This window comes from Trichomycterus rosablanca, chromosome 9 (genome assembly GCF_030014385.1).
Source record: "Trichomycterus rosablanca isolate fTriRos1 chromosome 9, fTriRos1.hap1, whole genome shotgun sequence".
NCBI lineage: Eukaryota > Metazoa > Chordata > Actinopteri > Siluriformes > Trichomycteridae > Trichomycterus > Trichomycterus rosablanca.
Window position 1 is genome coordinate 17309445 of NC_085996.1, and position 21749 is coordinate 17331193.

Sequence of the window (21749 nt, forward strand, 5' to 3'; positions counted from 1 at the left end):
AGATGGTGATTAAAAGTGGAAACAATAAAACCAAAAGTAAATAAAATTAAATAAAAATACAATTAAACAAAAACAGCAAGGACAGAAGTAAAGTCTGATAAAATTAAAAAATTGTAAAGGTAAAAGGGTAAAAATGAGGTGCGATTTAGACTCTTTTTCTGTATTTTATTACAGGTTACTGGTCCATTGTGAATAAAACTAGGTTTTCCAACCTCTGTAAAATCAACTAGCCCCTGCAACATAAATCCAGTCATTTGACCATGTTCTGTAAGGGCCCACATTAAAAGACAGTCATTGGGTAATGTAAAGGGGTAACAGTAAGAGCTTTACGTTTCAGGTTTTTTTTATTCTTCCAGAATTATTGTGACTTGTCAATATGCATTTGCAAATTTCAGTCTTTCTTTGATAGTAGAGTCTTTCTGGATCGTTTTACTATGGAGCCTACTGTCTACTTAAGATGTGATGGAAGGTAAAATTGTACTATATTGTACCTTGATCTAGGAGTTTAGCTTGTTACTCTTTGGAGTTCTTTCTCTACCATTCACACCATCCTTCTGTTTAATCTGGGGTCTATTTTCCTCTTGGGGCTGCATCTGGGGAGTCTGGCAGTCCCATGGACCTTTTTACTAATATTTCCAACTGTAGTCACAAAAACATCAAACTGCTTGGAGATAATCTTATAGCCTGTAACATGCTTGTTTTAGAACTTAAAGTAACTACTTTTCTCAATTTAAACAGGCTGCATGGGTGATTATATAATTAAAGACAGGCGTGATACTAATAAAATAAAACTGTGAGTTTTAAATATTACTATAATTCATTTAATAATAATCTTTTCTAGAAGTGTCAACTAATTTGTCCTGTTTATTGTAGAATATTTGTAGAATAAGCAGTTTATCTCTTTTCATACTTGCTTTGCTTTACTCTATCTTGCACTTATATATTCCATCACTTCTCAGAATGAATGAAGCACTATTTCAATAAGCTGTAAGGGTACCAAAAAATTTGTCCATGTTTGTGGACAAATATGCATTTTTATTATTTTCATTCACTTTTTTAGACTTTCCCTTTGGAATTAATAAAATGATCTTCTATTTAAACGATTGTATACAATCAACAGTATTAAATGCTTTTTGATGAAGATGAACATTGTTGTAAGTTAAATAATATAATTAAAAACAAGATTGGCAGCAGTAATCTAACCACTTTATTCAAGATGAGAACGTTTGCGTTAACAAGCTAATTTCAGGATTTCCTTAGGTTTTGCATTTACCCATCTTACTCAAGATAACTTTCGGTGAATAATATTATCTATATAAGATAACTAGAAATATAGTTTTTAAGTAAAAACAGTAAACCACAAACACACGGAAGTGTTGCTTTAAATTAATATCGTTTAATTCCATACAGAAATAAACCTAATATATTATATAACTCAACCAAGAATACACTACTACAGCATAACTTTTTTAAAAACGCCTTAGACCGAAAAGATGGCGCATGCGCGCATACTGATATTTGCCAGTGACACGTAAACACAGAAGCAAAAAAGATGTGATTTGTTTAATTCTAAATCTGCTTTCGAGGCACTGGCTATGCCTAGCTGCTAATATAGTTAAGGTAAACTAGCTAATCTACCATCGTGGTATTTTGCTTTAATTATTCTTGTTAAAACATTTATAAAATAAAATAATTACAATGTGTAGTTGTTTTTAAATATACTAAAAACAACTACAGATAACTATAACTAGACTATATTAAGCTTTTCGTGTGGGTACAGTAAAACTTGAATATACGCGCACTCTGCTTTAACCAGCGGTTCACTTGTCCGCAGTGCCTACGCGCAGAGCTTCTCGTAATCTTAGACAAGTTTTCCAGCATTACATATATACATTTCTATATACATATACTTACTTTTGCATGCTTTTTATTCAGATGATGATGAATTTAATGTCGATTATTTCGTTTTAACTATGAAATGTAATTGTGGCTTTGCTTGGTAATGAAAGTGAAATCCAGCGCACATCGTTGCTTCCTGATTCTGCATATACAAGACAGCTGCAGCTGGATTAGACTATGGAGCAATCGCTGAATTCAGAGAAATCGCAACTGATTAACGAGAGAACCAGACAAATGTACTCCTTAAAACTCAAAAGGTAAATATATATATATAATATGTGTGTGTGTGTCTTTTTCTACAACGCTCTTGTTTTCAAATTTTTGCCTTCATAGTTTTATTTTAAAACCATTTCACCCCTCATGAATTATTAGAACTGCACTGAATGTTTATTATTTCAACGGTTTTATTAAAAAATTACAGAGCCTGCAATGCTGTAACAGACTCAAGGCGGAGCACATAAATAAAACCGAATTCGCTTTATGTCAGTGACGAACAAAGCCTTAAATATCTACGGGTTTTGTAAAAGCAATATACTGCAAACTAAAAATCACACAACTAAACGAATTTAGAATCTTTCTAACATCGATATGGGATTGAAGACATATTCGATCATTTTCGGCAGTGGAGTTTTTTTCATCTGCAGTTCTGTCGCATTATTTGTTGATATGCCTTATACTTGCGCTAATTAGAAAGCGTCCACTTAGAAAATGTAATTTAAAGCATTGAAGTATTTGCAACACCGTAGGGGGACCTTTTATTTTATTTTACTTTTTTATACAGCTTAACTAACAGACTGATTAAACACGCGCTATAAATTCTTTTAAGATTCATGACCTTTGCAAAAGTCTAAATTACGTTGGTTTGAGTTACATTTGTATTACTACATAAAAGTGGTATTTTACAAATTTTACTAGATTTATCAGACGCTATTATTCAAAGCTAGTTGAAACTGCAACTTAATACAATGCACGCATCTGAGGGTTAAGGACCTTGCTTAGGGGCCCAAAGGTGGCAGCTTGACGATTGGTGGCTTAAACCAACGACCCTCTAATCACCAGTCCACTACTGCCCAAATGTATTATATTTGTTTTTAATTGCATCTTTATAATTTATTTTAAAATGTCAACGAGTTTTATAAATAAGCTTATATTAAATTCAGTAGAGTAGCAAAACCGAAAATCCGAATTTGAAATGAATTAATGTTGGATTTTTAGCCTGCTCATTATGCAAACTTTTAACGATAATTGCAGTTCATAAGACTCTCTTTAAAAGATTGAAACATTGAAATTATTGCACAACGCATAATAAAATATTAAAATAGATGTCATTAGAAAACAAGAAGCTCTTGAAGATAGGTCACGAGAATGAATGAACAATTATTCGGCAAATGTGGAAAGCTTCTTTGCTGATCGACGGCGATTGATTGGACCGCAATTGTTTAATTTAAAAAGCATTGTAATTTAGTTTTTTTTTAAATATATATTCTTTTAAGCCTGTATGCGGGTTGGTTACAATTGGTAAAGTGTTTTTTTTTTTAATCAAAGTATCGGTTTATTATAATTTTGAAATTAGTCGTTTTAAAATTATAATGAATTACCATTTCGTTGCATAGATGCAGTAAAAAGATGTAGGGTATAAAGCCTGCATGTGAAGACAACATATATTTTAGTTCATCATATATTTTTGGCTACGAAAATAAATAAAGACAGCAGAGGGTATAAAATACTCATTTGGGTGATAATGGATTTTTACACCGCAATTCATCACGAGGAACCGACGGGTAAGAAAGGTTTTCTACAATTTAGTTAAATGCTTACGTCTAGAACATCTTCAAAAATGAATATAAATCAAGTTTATGTCAGTTTGAATTGTGAATATAATGATGTTTTGTTAATTTTACAGTAGCATCTTTTTTTCTGGAAAAATAATGTTAACAACATTATTAGTGTTTAATTAGAATTTAATGTCACTTGTAATACTTTTATCATGGTAATTGGTAAATACCAAGGTTAATTGTGTGTCGTTTGTGTTCTCCAAATCCCGACCATAAAGTAAGGTAAATGTAGTTTTTTTAAAACCCAATTTCACGCTATCCTGATTTGGTGCGTTGCATTTCAACGGCTGATAATTTTGACAGTGAAATATTGTTTGTTTACGAAAACAAAATAAATGTAATGACCGTACTCCTATAGCCAATGTCATAAGAAGGAGCTTTCAAATATCCTTGCCAGTTGTTGTCCTGGAGAATTTATTGTGGTAGTGCTAAATTTTTATGTGTAATGTTAAAGTGTTTTTCCTCATATATGCCACTGAATTTAATTAGAAGCTAATACTTGAACATTTTCATTTCTGTAATAATTTTGTAAGAAGAAATATTTTAGTAAGTAGTGCTTTTAAACAGAAAAACGCGGCGCCAGTAAATAGTAGACAATCTTGTGGTGTTCTAAGTGCAACACTGGAAAAAAGTACGTGCATTATAGGAGGACCAGAGGATAAAATGCATTACGTGCATGCATGTTTATGTGGAGCCCCTGTGTATCATGTGCATCTCTCTCCCAGTGGGGTTATTAAACAGAAACTGTGTTCCGCTCGGCCGCTTCCTTTCAGGTAGTAAAGGTCTGAGGGTGAGGGGCGGTGCTTATCTCTCTTGCACCAGGACTGTGATTTTACACCTCATTAGCTTCCTCATAGCATCTTTTCCATCAGCACACAGTCAGTGGGAAGAAGGTTCAAAGAGCGTAACGAGCAGCTACTGCTCATGATGAAATTAAACTGATATCTGTAATGTGAATGTTCTGTTGGTGGCTTTTACATCAAAATCAAGGTATTACTCCTTGACTGGGTAAGGGACCAAGCATTTAACATTTAAGCTTTAATTTTCATAATTATTTTTAAAATAACCTTGCCTTATGTATATGGAGTGGTTGGGCTTATTTTGTGGGATATACTGTACATACATAACGTCTTAAATAAAATCTTGGCACTCCTGGTGAGGATAAGTAAAAATAATTCAATGTATTTTTGAGTAATAAGTCTGATCTTATTATAGAATACAGTAACACTAGAACCCTTAATAGATATCAAGATAAAAAAAAAAACATCCAGCTAGGATGCAGTTTTAGCATCTTGGCAGAGGCATTGAGATTTCATACAAAATCACGGGTACTTGGAGTCAGCAATACCATGCATTCTTACCACCATACATAGAAGTAAAATAGGATTTTTTCTGTTTAATCATCTATTTTACAAGAAAAAGTTGTCAAAAAGCTTTTCTCCAGTAGTGCCTAATAAACTCCAGACACTTACATTTGTAGTTTGATGATGAAAAAGTTTTTACCATGACCAGTTTAAAAAATATATTCAATTTGACCCACATTAGCCCTTTTCCTAGTTTGTATTAGACCACACATGTCCTCTGTCATCAATTAATCTTTAACCTAATATATAGTATACAACCCCAAGTCAGAAAAAGTTGGGACAGTATGGAAAATGTAAATAAAATAAAAACACAGAGTTTCTTACTTTTACTTTGACTTTTATTTGATTGCAGGCAGGTTGAACCCAAGATATTTCATGTTTTGTCTGCTCAACTTCATTTCATTTGTTAATATTCCTCCATTCCTGCATTTCAGGCCTGCAACACATTCCAAAAAAGTTGGGACGGGGGCAATTTAGGGCTAGTAATGAGGTGAAAAATCTAAATAATGACGTGATTCCAAACAGTTGATTGTAATTATGGTTTGATACAAAAGCAGCATCCAAGAAAGGCTGAGTCTTTGATGAGCAAAGATGGCCAGAGGATCTCCAGTTTGTCAACAAATGCTTGAGAAAATTATTGAAATGTTTAAATGTACCTCAAAGAAAGATTGAAAGGGATTTGCATATTTCTCCCTCTACAGTGCATAATATCATTAAACCATTCAAGGAATTTCAGTGCGTAAAGACCAAAGGCGCAAGCTTAAGCTGAACGCCGGTGATCTTCAATCCCTCAGATGGCACTGCATCAAGAACCACCACTCAACAATAGCTGATATAACCACATTGGCAGGGGGTTACTTTGGGAAACCTTTGCCAAGCACTACAATACAGAGTGACTCTGGGCTCTGACAAATGGCACTTAAAACTTTACTGTGCAAAAAAGAAGCCTTACGTTAACCATGTCCAGAGGAGGCATCTACTTCTCTGGGCTCTGAGGCATCTAGGATGAACCATCACACAATGGAAACGTGTATTGTGGTCAGATAAATAAGCATTCCAGATCTTTTTTTCCAGGGACGTCCATGCATTTTTCAACAAATGGATGGATTCGCATGGATGATCCAAAACATTAGCACCATCACCCCAATAATATTCATTGTAAATTGTATTAGCTAACAACTGATAAGTAACTGATAACTGATAAGAGTTTCAAATGTCACTAAACAGTTTACATAATCAGGTAAACTTGAAAAAGACTTGAAGAAGAATAAGCTACATTTTGTGCATCTGTTAAAGTTATACTTAATAAGGTGATTTTTTACAAGATAAATGTACTTTCACTGAAGTTTATGTTTCTCTTATATTTGCTGCATGAAAATACAATAAACATTAAACTTTTTACCCATTTTAACAGGGGTGACAATAATTATGTATAATATATGTATAATATATAAAATATAATTGTAAGGTGTCTGCGGCGTCAGTAGAACCAACCACTCGTTCCTGACGTCGCAGGCATTACAGAGCAATTAAGAGCTTGGCCTCAAATACGCGGCCAGCTCGTTAGGGCAAAAGACCTGCAGCTGCAGTTCCCCTATTTAAGGGGCTGTCGCCAGGCTGCAGGCGTCGCACCTTTTGTTTGCAGATCCTCCCCTTTTGTTTAGCATGGTGGCTCTCCAGCACCCCACCACTTTCCTTTTTTAGAAACACCGGGTTACCCCTGGCGCCTTCTAGGGCGTTAGGGTGTGTAGGTCGCAAGGCCGAGGTAAGCCAGGGTTAGTTTATTTTGTTTGGGTAGCTGGTGCGATTTCGTGCAGCCCTCGTGCTGCCTTTTGTTTGGCGTTTTGTAACCAGCCACCGCATGCAACGTTAGCTGCGGGTTAGCGCTGGGCTAACGTTCACTGTGCAGCAGCTTCTTAAGTCATAAGCTTCAAGCAGATTCCCCTTAACCGCTTTGGCTGAGTGGGTTAAGCCACGGCTTTGTCATTCCCCTCAGCACCGGTTTGAATCTGCGCTTTTTGACATTATCGCCCTTCTATCTCTCTTTGTTGCTCCGGCTCCTTCCCAGCATCGCTAGTGCTGGTGACAATGCCGGAGTGACTTTTATCAAAAGCCGTTATGGCTCCGGTTCCTTCCCAGCATAGCTAGTGCTGGTGACCATGCCGGAGTGGCTTTTATCATAAGCCGTTTTGGCTCCGGCTCCTTCCCAGCATAGCTAGTGCTGGTGACAATGCCGGAGTGGCTTTTATCAAAAGCCGTTTGGGCTCCGGCTCCTTCCCAGCATAGCTAGTGCTGGTGACAATGCCGGAGTGGCTTTTATCAAAAGCCGTTTTGGCTCCGGCTCCTTCCCAGCATAGCTAGTGCTGGTGACAATGCCGGAATAGCTTTTACTTAAAGCTGTATTTTGTTATATTTTGTTTTGTTTGTTTTCTAATCGACTGGCTTACCGGTGGGTCGGCACCCACAGCGCTCCTTATAGAGCGCAGGAGCTCTTCCCTCTCTCATGGCTAAATGTCGCGGTGAGTTAAGCGAACGCCTCGCTCCTGAGCGATCCGGTTTCGTGCCCCGTGCTTCCCCTTTCCTTGTGTGTGTTTTTTCTTTTTCAGTTGCCTGCGGCGCCAGCGGCTTCATTCGGGGTTCACCGCCCCATTCCCGTTATTTTTCCCCTTTTATGTTGTCTTTTGTTTACTATTATTTATTGTTAAATAAAAACTATGATTTGAATTATGATTTGTTCTCTGCATCCTTGGGTCCTTCCTCTCCCCTCATAACAATAATTACCTGTTTTTCTTTTTTGCAGTGAATTTTCTGGTTCCAAAGAAAGGAACACTGGCCAGGTGTTTGGAAATGGGGACACTGCTGTGGCCATTGAGTTAAAGAGGCCAGTTGAAGGCCACTGCCACAAAAACAAAACCTGCTGGGAAGAGAATTACGATAAGATGAAGGCTAAAAAGAAGCTGTACATTGCCTCTATAGTCTGCCTGGTCTTCATGGTTGGAGAAGTCATTGGTAAGAGTCAGGCCACTTTTTAAGGAAATACATTTTTAAAGAAATAGCCATAACAGCTACAGTTGTTTGTAACACTGAGTATTTGGCTGTAAATTATCTTCTTGGAAACTATTGAGACAGTGAGCTTTTTTACATGCACACAATAATAAGATTATTGCAAGAAATCATATTGACAATAATTCAATAATTGGGTTTACACACACTTTATTATGCACTTCTTGTCTACACAGATAAATCAGTAATAAAATGTCTCACTGTAATTACCTATAGTGAAGCTGTTTACTTTTTAGGGTGGAATTGCACTATTAATTGCACTAGACTAAGTAATCAGAAGGTTACTGGTTTAAGCCCCACCGTTTCTATGTTGCCACTTTTAAACACTTGAGCAAGGCACCTAACCTTATTTGCTTGGTTTGTATTCTGTCAAAAAATTTAAGTTGCTTAAAAAAAACCTCTAATAAATGCTGACCTGCTGACCTGCTCTGATATGATTTTTTGTTTTATTATAACAACATTAATATTTTAGTGTAGGATATTAACCTGAAAAACAGACAATGCAAATTAGATTCTGGCAAATTGGCTTTTATTGGAGAAAGTTCTTTTAGCGGCACAGGAATTACTACTTCGTAGCAGTAAAACCACCCATAAGCATGAACTCAAGTATACACATAAGAGCAGAAAACCAGTTCTAAATACCAATGACCTTTCAATTCCTCAGAGGGCACTGCATTAAAATATGACATACTGTAATTCTATAATAAATATAAACACATGGGCCTGCAAATATTTCAGAAAACACTTATTAGTAAATATAATTTCTCATGCCATTTACAAATTTAGGTTAACTTCACTATGCAAATTAAAAGTCATACAAACAAAGGTCATTGACTTCTTCAGGAACAAGATTATCTACAACTGTAAGATACGCTTAGGTAAAGTGGCCTGTCTGCAGTCTAGACCAGTCTTGCGGTTGGAAACATGGCGCATTGTGAAGCGCAAAATACAACAATGGAGCTTAAAAGTATTTCCTATTTTTATCAGTCTATACAATTATAAAATATGAAAAACATTTAGGAAAAAAGTTTTTTTTAATAAACACATGTAAACACTTGTAAATAAATTTTTTTATAAACACATTTAAAAGTATAGCTTTTCTCAAAATGTATTTTTTATAGCTAGCCACTAATGTATATTTATGGGTAGTTATAAATCTAACTGTTGTAAATGTATTAATAATATATAATAATAACTGCTGGATATTTAAAAATATTTAATAATTGTATATTTAATCTTAAACATGCACATGCAGTGTAAGGCAACCCCTTGAATGTTCACGTAGTGAGTTGCATCTCTGCATTTGAGAGTAACTTTTGATTAATTCCATTTAATAAATGTATTTCATTAACAAGTTAAATAAAATGTGCAGGTTTGTGTGAGTGTGTGTACATGTGTGTTTGTGTGAGAGAGAGAAAGAGAGAGAGATAACTAATTAAATGTCCAATCTTTAGCTATGTTTCTGCTTTCTGTCCTATGTCGTTTTTCTCTAGAAAAAAATACACTTACGAGCAAGTACTTCTGTCTGGTTTCTTAGCCGTGCCCCAAATTTGGTAAAAGATTGTGATTGGACAGTAATGACTTTTTATTTTGTTACTAATTCTTTACCAGCTGAAACTGAAATACAAGTGCAATACAGCTGTGACTGTTGATGCATGCGCAATAATCCAGGTACACAAATCCACGAAGTTGAATCAGTTCATCTGGACACAAGTTTGTTGTAGAGATACGTTTCGTCACTCAATCCGAATGACTTCTTCAGTCTGAGCTGGTGGTGGATACCCCAACCTTATATGCAGCCGATTTGCATAACGACCGATCACCACCCATTGCATAACAAGCTGCATTTCAAGCTGATTTGTAACATCATCCAACACGACCGGTTTGGGCATGGATCATTAATGGTAAGGGAAGGCATGTCTTTGGAGGGTCGCACAACCCTTCGCGTGAGAGCCACATTACCCGGACTGCCGGGAGTACATACAGAACCTGTGAACAGAATCTGTGGAGGTATTTGGGAACAGCTAATAAACAAGGTAGTTTCTTATAAACATGCATTAGTAATGAAGAGATTTTAGTACAGTGCTCAAAAAACTAAGGTAACACGTAATCATCACAGTATAACACAAAGTCAGTTAAACTTCAGGGATATTAATCTGCCCAGTTAGGAAGCATAAGCGATTGTGAATTAAGTTCACCTGCTTCGGTGCAAAGTGACAACAGGTGCACTGGAGAAGCAACAGCAAGACAACCCCCAAAAAGGAAATGGTTATGCAGGTGGTGGCCACAGACAAATACGCTTTCCTTATCCTTTCTGACTGATTCCTCTCTAGTTTTATGTTTTGCTAGTGTCACTTTTGCTTGTGTCACTTTTGCTTGTCACTACTGGTAACGTGAGGCGGTACCTGCAGCCCTTTCAGGTTTCACAGGTAGTCCAGCTCCTCCAGGATGGTACATCTATAAGTGTTGTTCCGGGACGATTTGCTGTGTCTTCCAGCAAAGTCTCAAGAGCATGGAGGAGATACCAGGACACAGGCGCTACACAAGGAAAGCTGGACAGGGCCACAGAAGGGCATCAACCCAGCAGCAGGACCGGTATCTGCTCCTTTGTGCGAGGAGGAAGAGAAGAAGCACTGTCGGAGCCCTACAAAATGACCTCCAACGGGCTACTGGTATGCATGTTTCTGAACAAACTGTCACTCCTTGAGGGTGGCATGAGAGCCCGACATCTTCTAGTGGGACCTGAACTTACAGCCCAGCACTGTGCAGCTCTGGCATTTGGCAGAGAACACCAGAATTGGCAGGTCCACCATTGGCGCCCCATTCTCTTTACAGATGAGAGCAGGTTCACCCTAAGCACATGTGACAGATGTGAAAGAGTCTCGAGACGCCGTGGTGAACTATATGCTGCCTGAAAGATCATCCAGCAGGACCAGTTTGGTGGTGGGTCAGTGATGGTCTGGAGAGGCATATCCTTGGAGGGTCGCACAAACCTCCATGTGATAGCCAACGATACCCTGAATGCTGTTAGGTACCGAAATGAAAACCTCAGAGCCATTGTCAGACCTTATGTGTGTAGGCAGTTCCTGAACAATGAAGGCACTGATGCCATTGACTGGCCCTCACATTCCCCAGACCTGAATTCACCTTTGGGACTTTATGTATCAGTGCATCCGACGCCACCAACACGCGCCACAGACTGTCCAGGAGCTTACTGATGCCCTGATCCAGGTTTTGGAGGACACCCCCCAGGACACCATCCGCCGTCTCATCAGGAGCATGCCCAAATGTTGCTGGGAGTGCATACAGGCACGTGGAGGCCATACACACTATTGAGTAACATTATGAGTTGCCATGATGAAATTCACAGAAATTGGATGAGACTATGATTTCAATGTTTTACTAAATATAAATTTAAGTCCAGCCCTTTATGGGTTGATGATTTTGTTTTCCATTGACTGTTGTTTTGTCATTTTGTTCTTAACTAATTACACAATTTGTATCTGTAAAGATTTTCAACTTAAATCTTTCGTTCGTTGAGATCCAATGTGTGATTTAAGTGTTCCTCAAATTTTTTAAGCACTGTATTAGAGTCATTTGCACTATAATACTGTCAAAATTGTAATTGTAAGTATTTTTTGCATATGACATAAGCTAACAGTCTATATACAACCTCAAATCAGTAAAAGTTGGGACAGTATGGAAAATAAAAATAAAATAAAAATGCAGTGTTCCTTACATTTACTTTGACTTTTATTTGATTGCAGAAAGTTTGAACCCAAGATATTTCATGTTTTGTTTGCTCAACTTCATTTCATTTGTTAATATACCTCCATTCCTGCATTTCAGGCCTGCAACACATTTTGTCACACAGTTTGTCAACAAATGTGTGAGAAAATTATTGAAATGTTTAAAAACAATGAACCTCAAAGAAAGACAGGAAGGGATTTGCATATTTCTCCATCTACAGTGCATAATATAATTAAACCATTTAAGGAATCAGGAAGAATTTCAGTGCGTAAAGGCCAAGGGTGCAAGTTTAAGCTGAACGCCCGTGATCTTCAATCCCTCAGACGGCACTGCATCAAGAGCCTGCATCAACATCAACTTCTCTGGGCTCTGAGGCATCTAGGATGGACCATCACACAGTGGAAACATGTATTCTGGTCAGATAAATCAGCATTCCAGGTCTTTTTTGGAAAAAATGGATGCTGTGTGCTCCAGACCAAAGACGAAAAGAACCATCCAGACTGTTATCAGCAACAAGTCCAAAAGCCAAGGTCTGTCATGGTATGGGGCTGTGTCAGTGCCCTTGGCAAAGGTAATTTACACTTCTGTGATGGCAACATTAATGCAAAAAAGAACATTGAGCTCTTAGAGCAACATATGCTGTCTTCAAGACATCATCTTTTTCAGGGACGTCCATGCATTTTTTTAACAAGACAATGCAAAACCACATGCAGACATTACAAAGGCATGGCAGTGGAAGAAGAGGGTATGGGTACTGAACTGGCCTGCCTGCAGTCCTGACCTGTCCCCAATAGAGAATGTGCGGAGAATTTTAAAACGAAAAATGCGACAAGGACGACTCCGTACTGTTGCACATCTTAAGACATGTTTGCAGGAAGAATGAAACAAAATAAAAGCTGAAACACTAAATCACTTGGTCTCCTTAGTGCCAGAACATCTGTGGTGAAAAGGAATGGTAACAATACAAAGTGGTAAATGCTTTACTGTCCCAACTTTTTTTGAAATGTGTTGCAGGCCTGAAATGCAGGAATGGATGTTTATTAATAAATGAAATTAAGTTGACTGACAAAACCTGAAATATCTCAGGTTCATCCTGTCTGCAATCAAATAAAAGTCAAAGTAAATGTAAGGAACACTGCATTTTTATTTTATTTGCATTTTATATACTGTCCCAACTTTTTCTGATTTGGGGTTGTACATTAAACCATCCAGTCTATTGAATAAACACCTAGAATACATACAGTATAATGAAGGTAAAAGGAAACTTTATTGACATTCATTTCTATATGTTTTTCTACTTTTTGTTTGTTTTAAATTGGTTGACTAAATCCTGGTCCAGGGACATTTCACAAAATCAACCTTTTCTGGGAACACTTTTCTTTGTTAAATTTACAATAACATCAAAAAAACACATTAAAGTAAAACCACTGACTGTTACAGCCATCAATATTTTTCTATATATAACGTTATCTATTTTGAGGATAGTGCTATTTTGATATATGTACTGCATTTAACCCATATCATACTAAATGCAAAAAAAGTAATCTGATCACATCATGGTCTTTGATTTACATTTTTGTTTATTTCTGCAGGTGGTTACCTTGCCCACAGCTTAGCTATCATGACAGATGCTGCCCATCTGCTCACTGACTTCTGCAGCATGATGGTAAGTCTTTTCTCCCTGTGGCTCTCCTCCAGACCTCCCACCAAGACCATGAACTTTGGTTGGCACAGATCAGGTAAGCACTGTTAAATGGATGCAAAAACATTTAAGACTTGATTTTATATAGTTGGTTGATTGATATCTCATGTCACTGTAGGATACAGTACTAAACAGTTGGCAAAACAAGAAAACTGTTTATACATGCTCATTTTTACCTTATTTATGTTTACAGAGATTTTAGGAGCACTAATATCTGCAATATCAATCTGGATAGTTACTGGAGTGTTGGTGTACCTTGCTATTGAGAGAATTGTAAAAAATGATTATGACATTCAGGGACAAGTAATGCTGCTTACATCAGGATGTGCTGTTGTGGTTAACATCATGTGAGTGGACAGAGCATACTAGGCAAATACCTGTTAAAATAATCTAAACAGTACATTTGTTATTTGAGAATAACAATGGTGGTTTTAATAGCAGTGTTGTTTTATAGAATGGCATACATACTTCACTATCCCACCACTCGTCATGGGCAGGACTCGGACTATCACAAAATCGACGAAAATGGAAAAAGCTCTGTGGGCCATGGCCATTCCCATAGCTTTCTTTGTAGCCATGGAAACACCAGCATCAGGGCGGCCTTTATTCATGTTTTGGGTGACCTTTTACAAAGTCTTGGGGTAATGGTTGCTGCTATCATCATCTACATATGGGTAAATCCCTTCATTTACTATAGAGGTTCTTTACAAAGTGGACTGTTTAATTGTGCAATGCAATGGACAACAAAACTAAGCAATGTTTTATGTAGTGCAAAAAGCCATTGTTAATTTCAGTTTACTGTGGTTTATAAAGAATTATAAAACGGATAGTTCCGGTCCTAAAATCTGATTGGCTGAGCCGCGTTCGAAGCCGTTGTAAAATCCCCGATAAATGCACACCTATGACCACCTCACATCATTCCATATTAATACGCCACTGAATAGAAAAAATTAATGTTATTTTCCCTCATGTTGCCTAGCAACACTGTTAATCGAACTATTTTGCATTGCGGAAGAATGCTTTATTGTAAGTTTATACACTATAAATACATTTATGAATTAAACATTGTTGTATTTATTATATTTTATGTTGACTGCCGTTTTATAAAAGCAATAAGCCACTCGAGACTGTGCATTACTGTTATGATTTTAGCACGGGGAAAGAAGTTTTAGGCACTCCGCTTCGCGTCGTGCCAAAAACGTCATCCCCGTGCTAAAATCACAGTAATGCACGGCCTCTCGTGGCTTATTGCTTTAAAATAGCAGGCTATGCAAAAAAATCTATTCAGGTTTTGTTTTTTTACATGTGGTCTTTGTTGCAGCCTGAATATAAAGTAGCTGATCCAATTTGCACCTTCCTGTTCTCCCTGTTTGTCTTGGGGACTACCATCACCATCCTCAGAGATGTTTTCTGTATTCTCATGGAGGGTATGTTTGTTTTAAAGTTAAATTATTTTTTAAACAGTTTTGTGTCAGTAGTTTTAGGGTTCTACGATAAGGTCACATCTTTTTTTCAAATTTGCATATTGAGCACAGTACTTATATTTAGGGGTGGGTTTATAAAATCGATTTTTCGATTCAAATCGATCTTTATTTGAATGATCCGATATCGATTCATATAAACGCGAGATCGATCTTTTAAATGAGCCCCTTTTTACGGTGTACACGGAAATCTGTTACCTTCTTTAATCTCGCGTGACCTGCCGCTGTTTTTTCGTGCAACGAGATCTGACCTGCACATCAGTTCAGCATGGCAGAAGCTCCAGTAATGCCTGGTTCACACTACATGATTTCTGCCCTGATTTTCGGCGACTGGTCTGCGCTAGATTTGCCGGCTTGGGAGCAACTCGGCTCTTAATCAATGTGAAACAGCGAGGTGAAACAGCGAGGGGAAACACACGGGAGAGGTTTACATCTCAAGTAAACCTTTGTTTACAAACAAGTGGAGCAGGGGCGTAATATAGTTATCGTTCTCTACAAAACAAAATATTTATTAACCTCCAACTTCAGAACAATCCCTGTTGGTCGTGTTGCCAAATCCACTCAGATTCCTTTATTTTTTTCTCTTTGATATTACGCTGCTCATCAGCACACAAACTTTGATCGCTCGCTACTTGTTTCATTAAACCCCTCGTCACTTCTCACGTGTGTTTTTGTGACAAAACGTAGTTTGGGAGACCAGACAGACTCATCTGAGATTCCTCCTGGTGATAGATGGTGTAGATGTGAAACCCCCCCATCACCCATCAGTCGTGCAGTGTGAACTGTTCAGCGACCCGGCAAATCAGAAAGTTGTGTAGTGTGAACTTGGCATAAGCTGTGCAACAGCCAGGTGTATGTTTACATTACACATACACTGTTGTAGCGTGTCAGACATATAAAATAATAATAATAAAAAAAAATTAATGTTACTGTTTTTTGTTGTGGATTACTTATTTATGTAAAAACAAATATTTTTAATAATGAGTGTTCTTTGTACAATTATCACATTCGTTCTCTGTACATCTGTACATATTTAAACAAAACCTGTTAATGTAACTCAAATATGCCTAAATGTGTTGAATCGAAATTGAATCGAAAATCAGATCGAAGATCGAATCGAATCTGGACCTTGTGAATCGGAATCGAATCGATCCAGAAAATTTGTGGCGATACCCAGCCCTACTTATATTTAACTCTGCCTACAAGCAATATGTAGTACAAATCCAAATCCACAGAAAATTTGACAGTAGAAAAAACAGCAATAATTCTATAATATGCAATAGTAATTTTATTGATATTACAAAATGTCCCATTGTTTCGGAAAACTGGGTGTGTACTTATATTTTAATTAATCCACATAATTTTTGTATTTACATGCTCATTGTAATGATGGGGGTCAGACTTTGGTGGATTTCTGTGTCCAAATCAAGAGACCAAAACATCCTGAACAATCAGCAGTAAAAGCAGTTGATTATAAATAGTAACAATGCAAACACATGCCTCAGTGCAGATTGTAACTCTGATCCCAATTTTGTGGAGCTCAGATTTAAAAGGAAGCAAATCAGAAAGCTACTGCTGTGGGACCTTGAAAAAAAATCATTTTTTCAAATGTCCCAAACAGTCTGAAGAGGGCTTCATCAGAGGAAAAAAACTTTACCCCAGTCCTCTGCAGTCCAATTCCTGTATTTCCTACAGAATGTCCTTGATGTATTTTTTTGGATAGAAGTGGCTTCTTTGCTGCCCTTCTTGACACCTGGCCATCCTCCTAAAGCCTTCGCCTCACTGTGTGTGCAGATGTTATCACATCTGCCTGCTGCCATTCCTGTGCAAGCTCTGCTCTGGTGGTGACCTGATCCCAAAGCTGAATCCTTTTAAGGAGACGGTCCTGGCACTTGCTGGACTTTCTTGGGTGCCCTGAAGCCTCCTTCACAGCAATTATACCTATCTCCTTGAAGTTCTTGATGATCTACATTTTGCTGATTTAGGTACAGTCTTACAAGCAGCAATGTCCTTGCCTGTGAAGCCCTTTTGATGCAAAGCAATGATGACAGCACGTGTTTCCTTGGCGGAAACCATGGTTAACAAAAGAAGATAATGATTTTGTGATTAAGTTAATTTTCATGCCAAGAAAAGACTTTGCAATTAATCACAATTCATCTGATAACTCTTCATACAAACTAAAGTAAAAATTTGTGTCAGTCTCAAAACATTTGGCCAAGTGTGCCATGCTAGAACTGACAAAGCAAAAGACAAATCCCTCCCAGTCTTTCCTTGAGGAACAGTGTTTTTAAACCTTTCAATAATTTTCTCACACATTTGTTGACAAACTGGAAATTCTCTTAAAGATTCAGCTTTTGTGGATATTGCTTTTGTACCAAAATATTATTGCAGTCACGTATTGTTTGATAGTTTTTTTACTTTGTTTTAACTAGCCCTAAATTGCCCCTGTCCCAACTTTTTTTGAATGTGCTGCAGGCCTAAAAAGGAAACATGAAATATTTCAGGTTAATATGGTCTGCAATAAAATAAAGGTCAATGTAAATAACAAAGCATATTTTAATTAGCTTTTTCCATACTGCCCCAACTTTTGCTGATTTGGGGTTGTATTTTCTTAATGTTTTAATTAAATACATGTAAAAGTTTACATGTATTTTTTATGCATTTTCTCCCCTTTCCCCCCCGACTTTTAGTGTATCCAATTACTCAACTGCATTATGCTTTCTCTCTACTGATGCCAATCCCCACCCTGATTGAGGAGAGTAAGACTGACTCACGCCCTCTCCGACATTTGTGCAGTAGCCGACTGCATCTTTTCACCTGCACGAGGCGAGTTCATATGCCGATCAGCTTAGGTATGGAGAGCCACACCCTGATCAACGCATTATCCCTTGACTCTGTGCAGGCGCCATCAATCAGCCAGCAGAGGTCGTAACTGCCTCAGTTATCAGGAGTCCTTATCCGGCTCCCACCCTGTATGAACAACAGCCAATCATTGTTCATGTAGTCGCCCAGCCCAGCTGGATGGCAGAGGTGAAGTTAGAACCGACAACTTCGAAATGTCAGCTCTGGTGTGCTACTGTGTTTTACAGCTGGGCCACCTGAGCACCCAGCTTTATTGGAATTGAGGTTGTATCAGCGGTTGGACCAACCGTTACAGTAGTACCATCCACCAGGATGGTAATGATGATTTTACAGAAGATTTTCATTTAAAATTCAGTAAAAAGTCAAGGTGACTCGTGACCTGTGGTATAATCTATAGTCTCTCACTATAACCAGGTCAAATTTAGCAAAATAGTGCTAGTGTTGCAGTTTAAAATGAATTGCATTGCAAATAAAGGATAATTATTTTGTTATTACATGAACACTGTTGTTTTTAGGTACACCCAAAGAGATTAAATTTAACTCTGTGAAGGATGTACTACTCTCAGTGAAATCTGTAAAGGCCATGCATAGTCTGCATTTGTGGTCCCTGACTGTTGGACGTACCCTGGTTTCTGTACATGTGGCTGTTGGTAAGAAACTTGCAGATTTTTTTTCCTCAGTGTACCTTAACTGCTGTTTTCCCAAGCACTAAGATGCTGTATTATCCATAACAACATAAGTCATTAGATACTTAAGAAACACAGCTAAGAGCTTATTTAAAATGACAAAACATTGCATTTCAAAATGAAAAAAATTTGTGTCCCAGAGGAAAATGCGGAGCCGCAGAGTGTACTAAAGGAAGCAACAGATCTCCTGCAGACCAAGTTTGGCTTCTACAGCACCACCGTTCAAATAGAGCCCTACTCTGAAGACATGGCCTACTGTACCCTGTGCCAAGACCCCAAGGACTAAAACCAAGTTTGCAAAGCTGACCTGGAAGCAACTTGTCCAAAGTATCTGTGAACATTTCTTGGTTTTGTCGCAAGTCCATATCTGAAATCATCGCAGATTCAATCATGATGCTTTTCCACATACTGTTTGTGCCCTTTGTCTTACCAGCATAGATATATATATATATATATACACATGCAGATGTGTTAGATTTCACTTTTATATATGCTGTGAAGTCTTCTTAAGTTTTCTAAATTCTGGATTGGTAAAATATGCATTGTGTGATAGAGAGATCAATTTGTGAGTCTACCATCTTAAAAGAGCAAAAAGATTCTATTAGTTTTTTTAATGTTATGCACAATTTTGTGAGTGGCAACACTGTAGTAAAGCTGCTTATTTAACACACAAAATATAATTGAACAGTTTAACTTGCATATACTTTGCTGAACTTGTGATCTGATAAATGCTATTCAGTTTCAGAAGCAAAAACATTCAGAAGCAAATCTAGGAAACAACAAGCACCAGGACTAAAAAGGAAATTACATGTCTCAAATTCTTACCTCTTGGCTGGTTTTAATGAAAATGTTGTGGTGTGCATGGTAAAAAATGTAGCAATGTGCCCATGTGCCAATTCCCCATTATGACAAAGCATGCTTGCATGGGTGTTTTTTGTTTTTACTGAGAAACCTTTGAAGGTTTTTTCAGTTACAAGATTATTTAATTAATGGATTTCATTATACTTTTGTAATCATATTAGTGTCTTGTTGTTGTAATATGACTAAAACAAAGCCATGTTAAATAACTGATTAAATCAAAGATGTACCAACAGATGTTTTGTTATTTATGGGCTAAGCAGGCAGATGTGGGGCAAGAGCATTTGCCAGAGAAAAATGTGAATATTTGTAGATCATAGAAAGTCTTAAAAGTGTGAAATCAACTGTCCCTTTCCTCATAGCTATATATTACTTTTGTTTTTTTGATAGCCAACAGTAAACATTCATTACTTAAAATTTCAGGGAAGTTCACAAATAACTGACAATACAAATAACCAAGTTCTTCGCAGTCTGCATGTATGTATTGGGCCAGTGATAGCTCAGTGGTTAAGGTACTGGACTAGTAAACAGAAGGTTGCCGGTTCAAGCCCCGCCACCACCAAGTTGCCACTGTTGGGTCCCTGAGCAAGGCCCTTAACCCTCAATTGCTCATCGTGTAAGTCGCTTTGGATAAAAGCATCTGCTAAATGCTGAAAATGTAACTGTTACATGGAGACAAACATTGTTAAAGTGATCAGGACATGCACATGTTCACTGATGCACCAAACACGCAATGACAATTTTGTAGCAACTTGAAAATTTTACCCTAAAAGCTATATTAAATGTTGGGCAGATTGTAGCCTGTACAGCACATATTAAATGAAAAGGATTTAGTCAGGCCTGACCTGAGTGACTTTAAAACTAAATTCAATATGGGTGAACACTTGACACCAGAAAACAATGAAGGCGATTGTGTCTAATAATGACTTATTAGAATGTGTGGCTTAAATTGCACATAATTTTAATGCTCATGAACCCTGTCACAACAGCATCAAAACCTTGTGTATAGGGCTGCATAGTTGCAGCCCAGTTAAAGTGCCAATTCTAACCCCAGTCCACCATCCAAAGCACTTACAATGGGCATAAAGTGTAAGAACTCTACACTGGAGCAATGTAGATAGGTTGCTTGGTCCACTGACATTCTGGCATGGTTATTGGTATTGTGAATTTTATTTTGAGTTTGGAAAATGAATAGCTGTTAATTGCCAGTTTAGATAGATAGATAGATAGATAGATAGATAGATAGATAGATAGATAGATAGATAGATTAGATTGATTAGATAGATAGATTGATTGATTTGATTGATTGATTGATTGATTGATTGATTGATTCATATTTATTGTCATTGCTCAGTACAGGTACAAGGCAACGGAATGTAGTTAGCATCTACCAGAAGTGCAGAGAAACAGAGAATATTAGTAACATATACCTATGATTAATATGAATATAAAGTTATAACTATAGCTATTTACATATATGAAATTATATCTAGGTACATAGTACTATATACATAATAGCAATAATAACAATAAGCATATTAATAAAAAAATTTATATGTATTATAATAATAACAGTAATAATAATAATAAGGATTAGTTAGGTATATATTAGTAATAACAGTACTAGTAATAAAGGATGAGTAAATAGTAACTATACAGCTGTAACTATAACTATGGTGGATGGTGAAATAAAACTATAACTATACATATATATGACAGTTGTGTAAAGTGCGGGTGCAATGATAAATAATTACAACAGTCCAGTGTGCAGTTCGGGGTGATGGTAAAGTGCCAGTGCAACTTGTGCAATGAGAAATGTGCAATGATAAATAGTAACACAGTCCAGTGTGTAATCAGAAGGTGCAATGATAAATAATAAATTATAGGTCCAGTGTTTAACCCATCAATCTACAGTCTATCCATCATAATGACAAAGTAATGAAGAAATTATTATTATTATTTTATAAACGAGTATCTAGACCTCTAATTCAATACTTTGTAGAAGCCAATTTGGCAAAATTGTAGCTGCAAATCTTCTTAGATAGGTCTCTTAGATCAGCACTGGTTTACATGCTGTATAGCAAACTTCAAGCTGGCTGCCAGGGCCGTTTCTGACCCTTTGTGGTTTTTAAGCAACATTCTACTTGGGGGGGCCCTCTGTCCACCCCAATAATATTACAAACCCTATTTACAGAAAAGTTTGTAAGTTTTGTAACATTTTTTTGTTCATTTTTGTTTGAAGTCTCATG

General features: G+C 37.1%; 1 protein-coding gene across 2 annotated transcripts; it reads left to right on the forward strand.

Moving 5' to 3' along the window:
- Positions 1 to 1554: 1554 nt before the first annotated feature.
- On the forward strand, positions 1555 to 19733 carry slc30a2 (solute carrier family 30 member 2). Of its 2 annotated transcripts, XM_063001193.1 has the most exons (9): positions 1555 to 1620; positions 2010 to 2156; positions 7899 to 8107; positions 13504 to 13650; positions 13807 to 13960; positions 14068 to 14287; positions 14935 to 15040; positions 18472 to 18606; positions 18783 to 19733. In XM_063001193.1, the coding sequence occupies exons 2-9, from the start codon at positions 2077 to 2079 to the stop codon at positions 18926 to 18928; spliced, it is 1197 nt and encodes a 398-aa protein (XP_062857263.1). In that variant the 5' UTR covers positions 1555 to 1620; positions 2010 to 2076; the 3' UTR covers positions 18929 to 19733. The 2 variants fall into 2 exon arrangements, with proteins under 2 accessions (XP_062857263.1, XP_062857262.1); XM_063001192.1 differs by lacking the exon at positions 1555 to 1620 and having other exon boundaries at positions 1953 to 2156.
- Positions 19734 to 21749: the final 2016 nt, after the last annotated feature.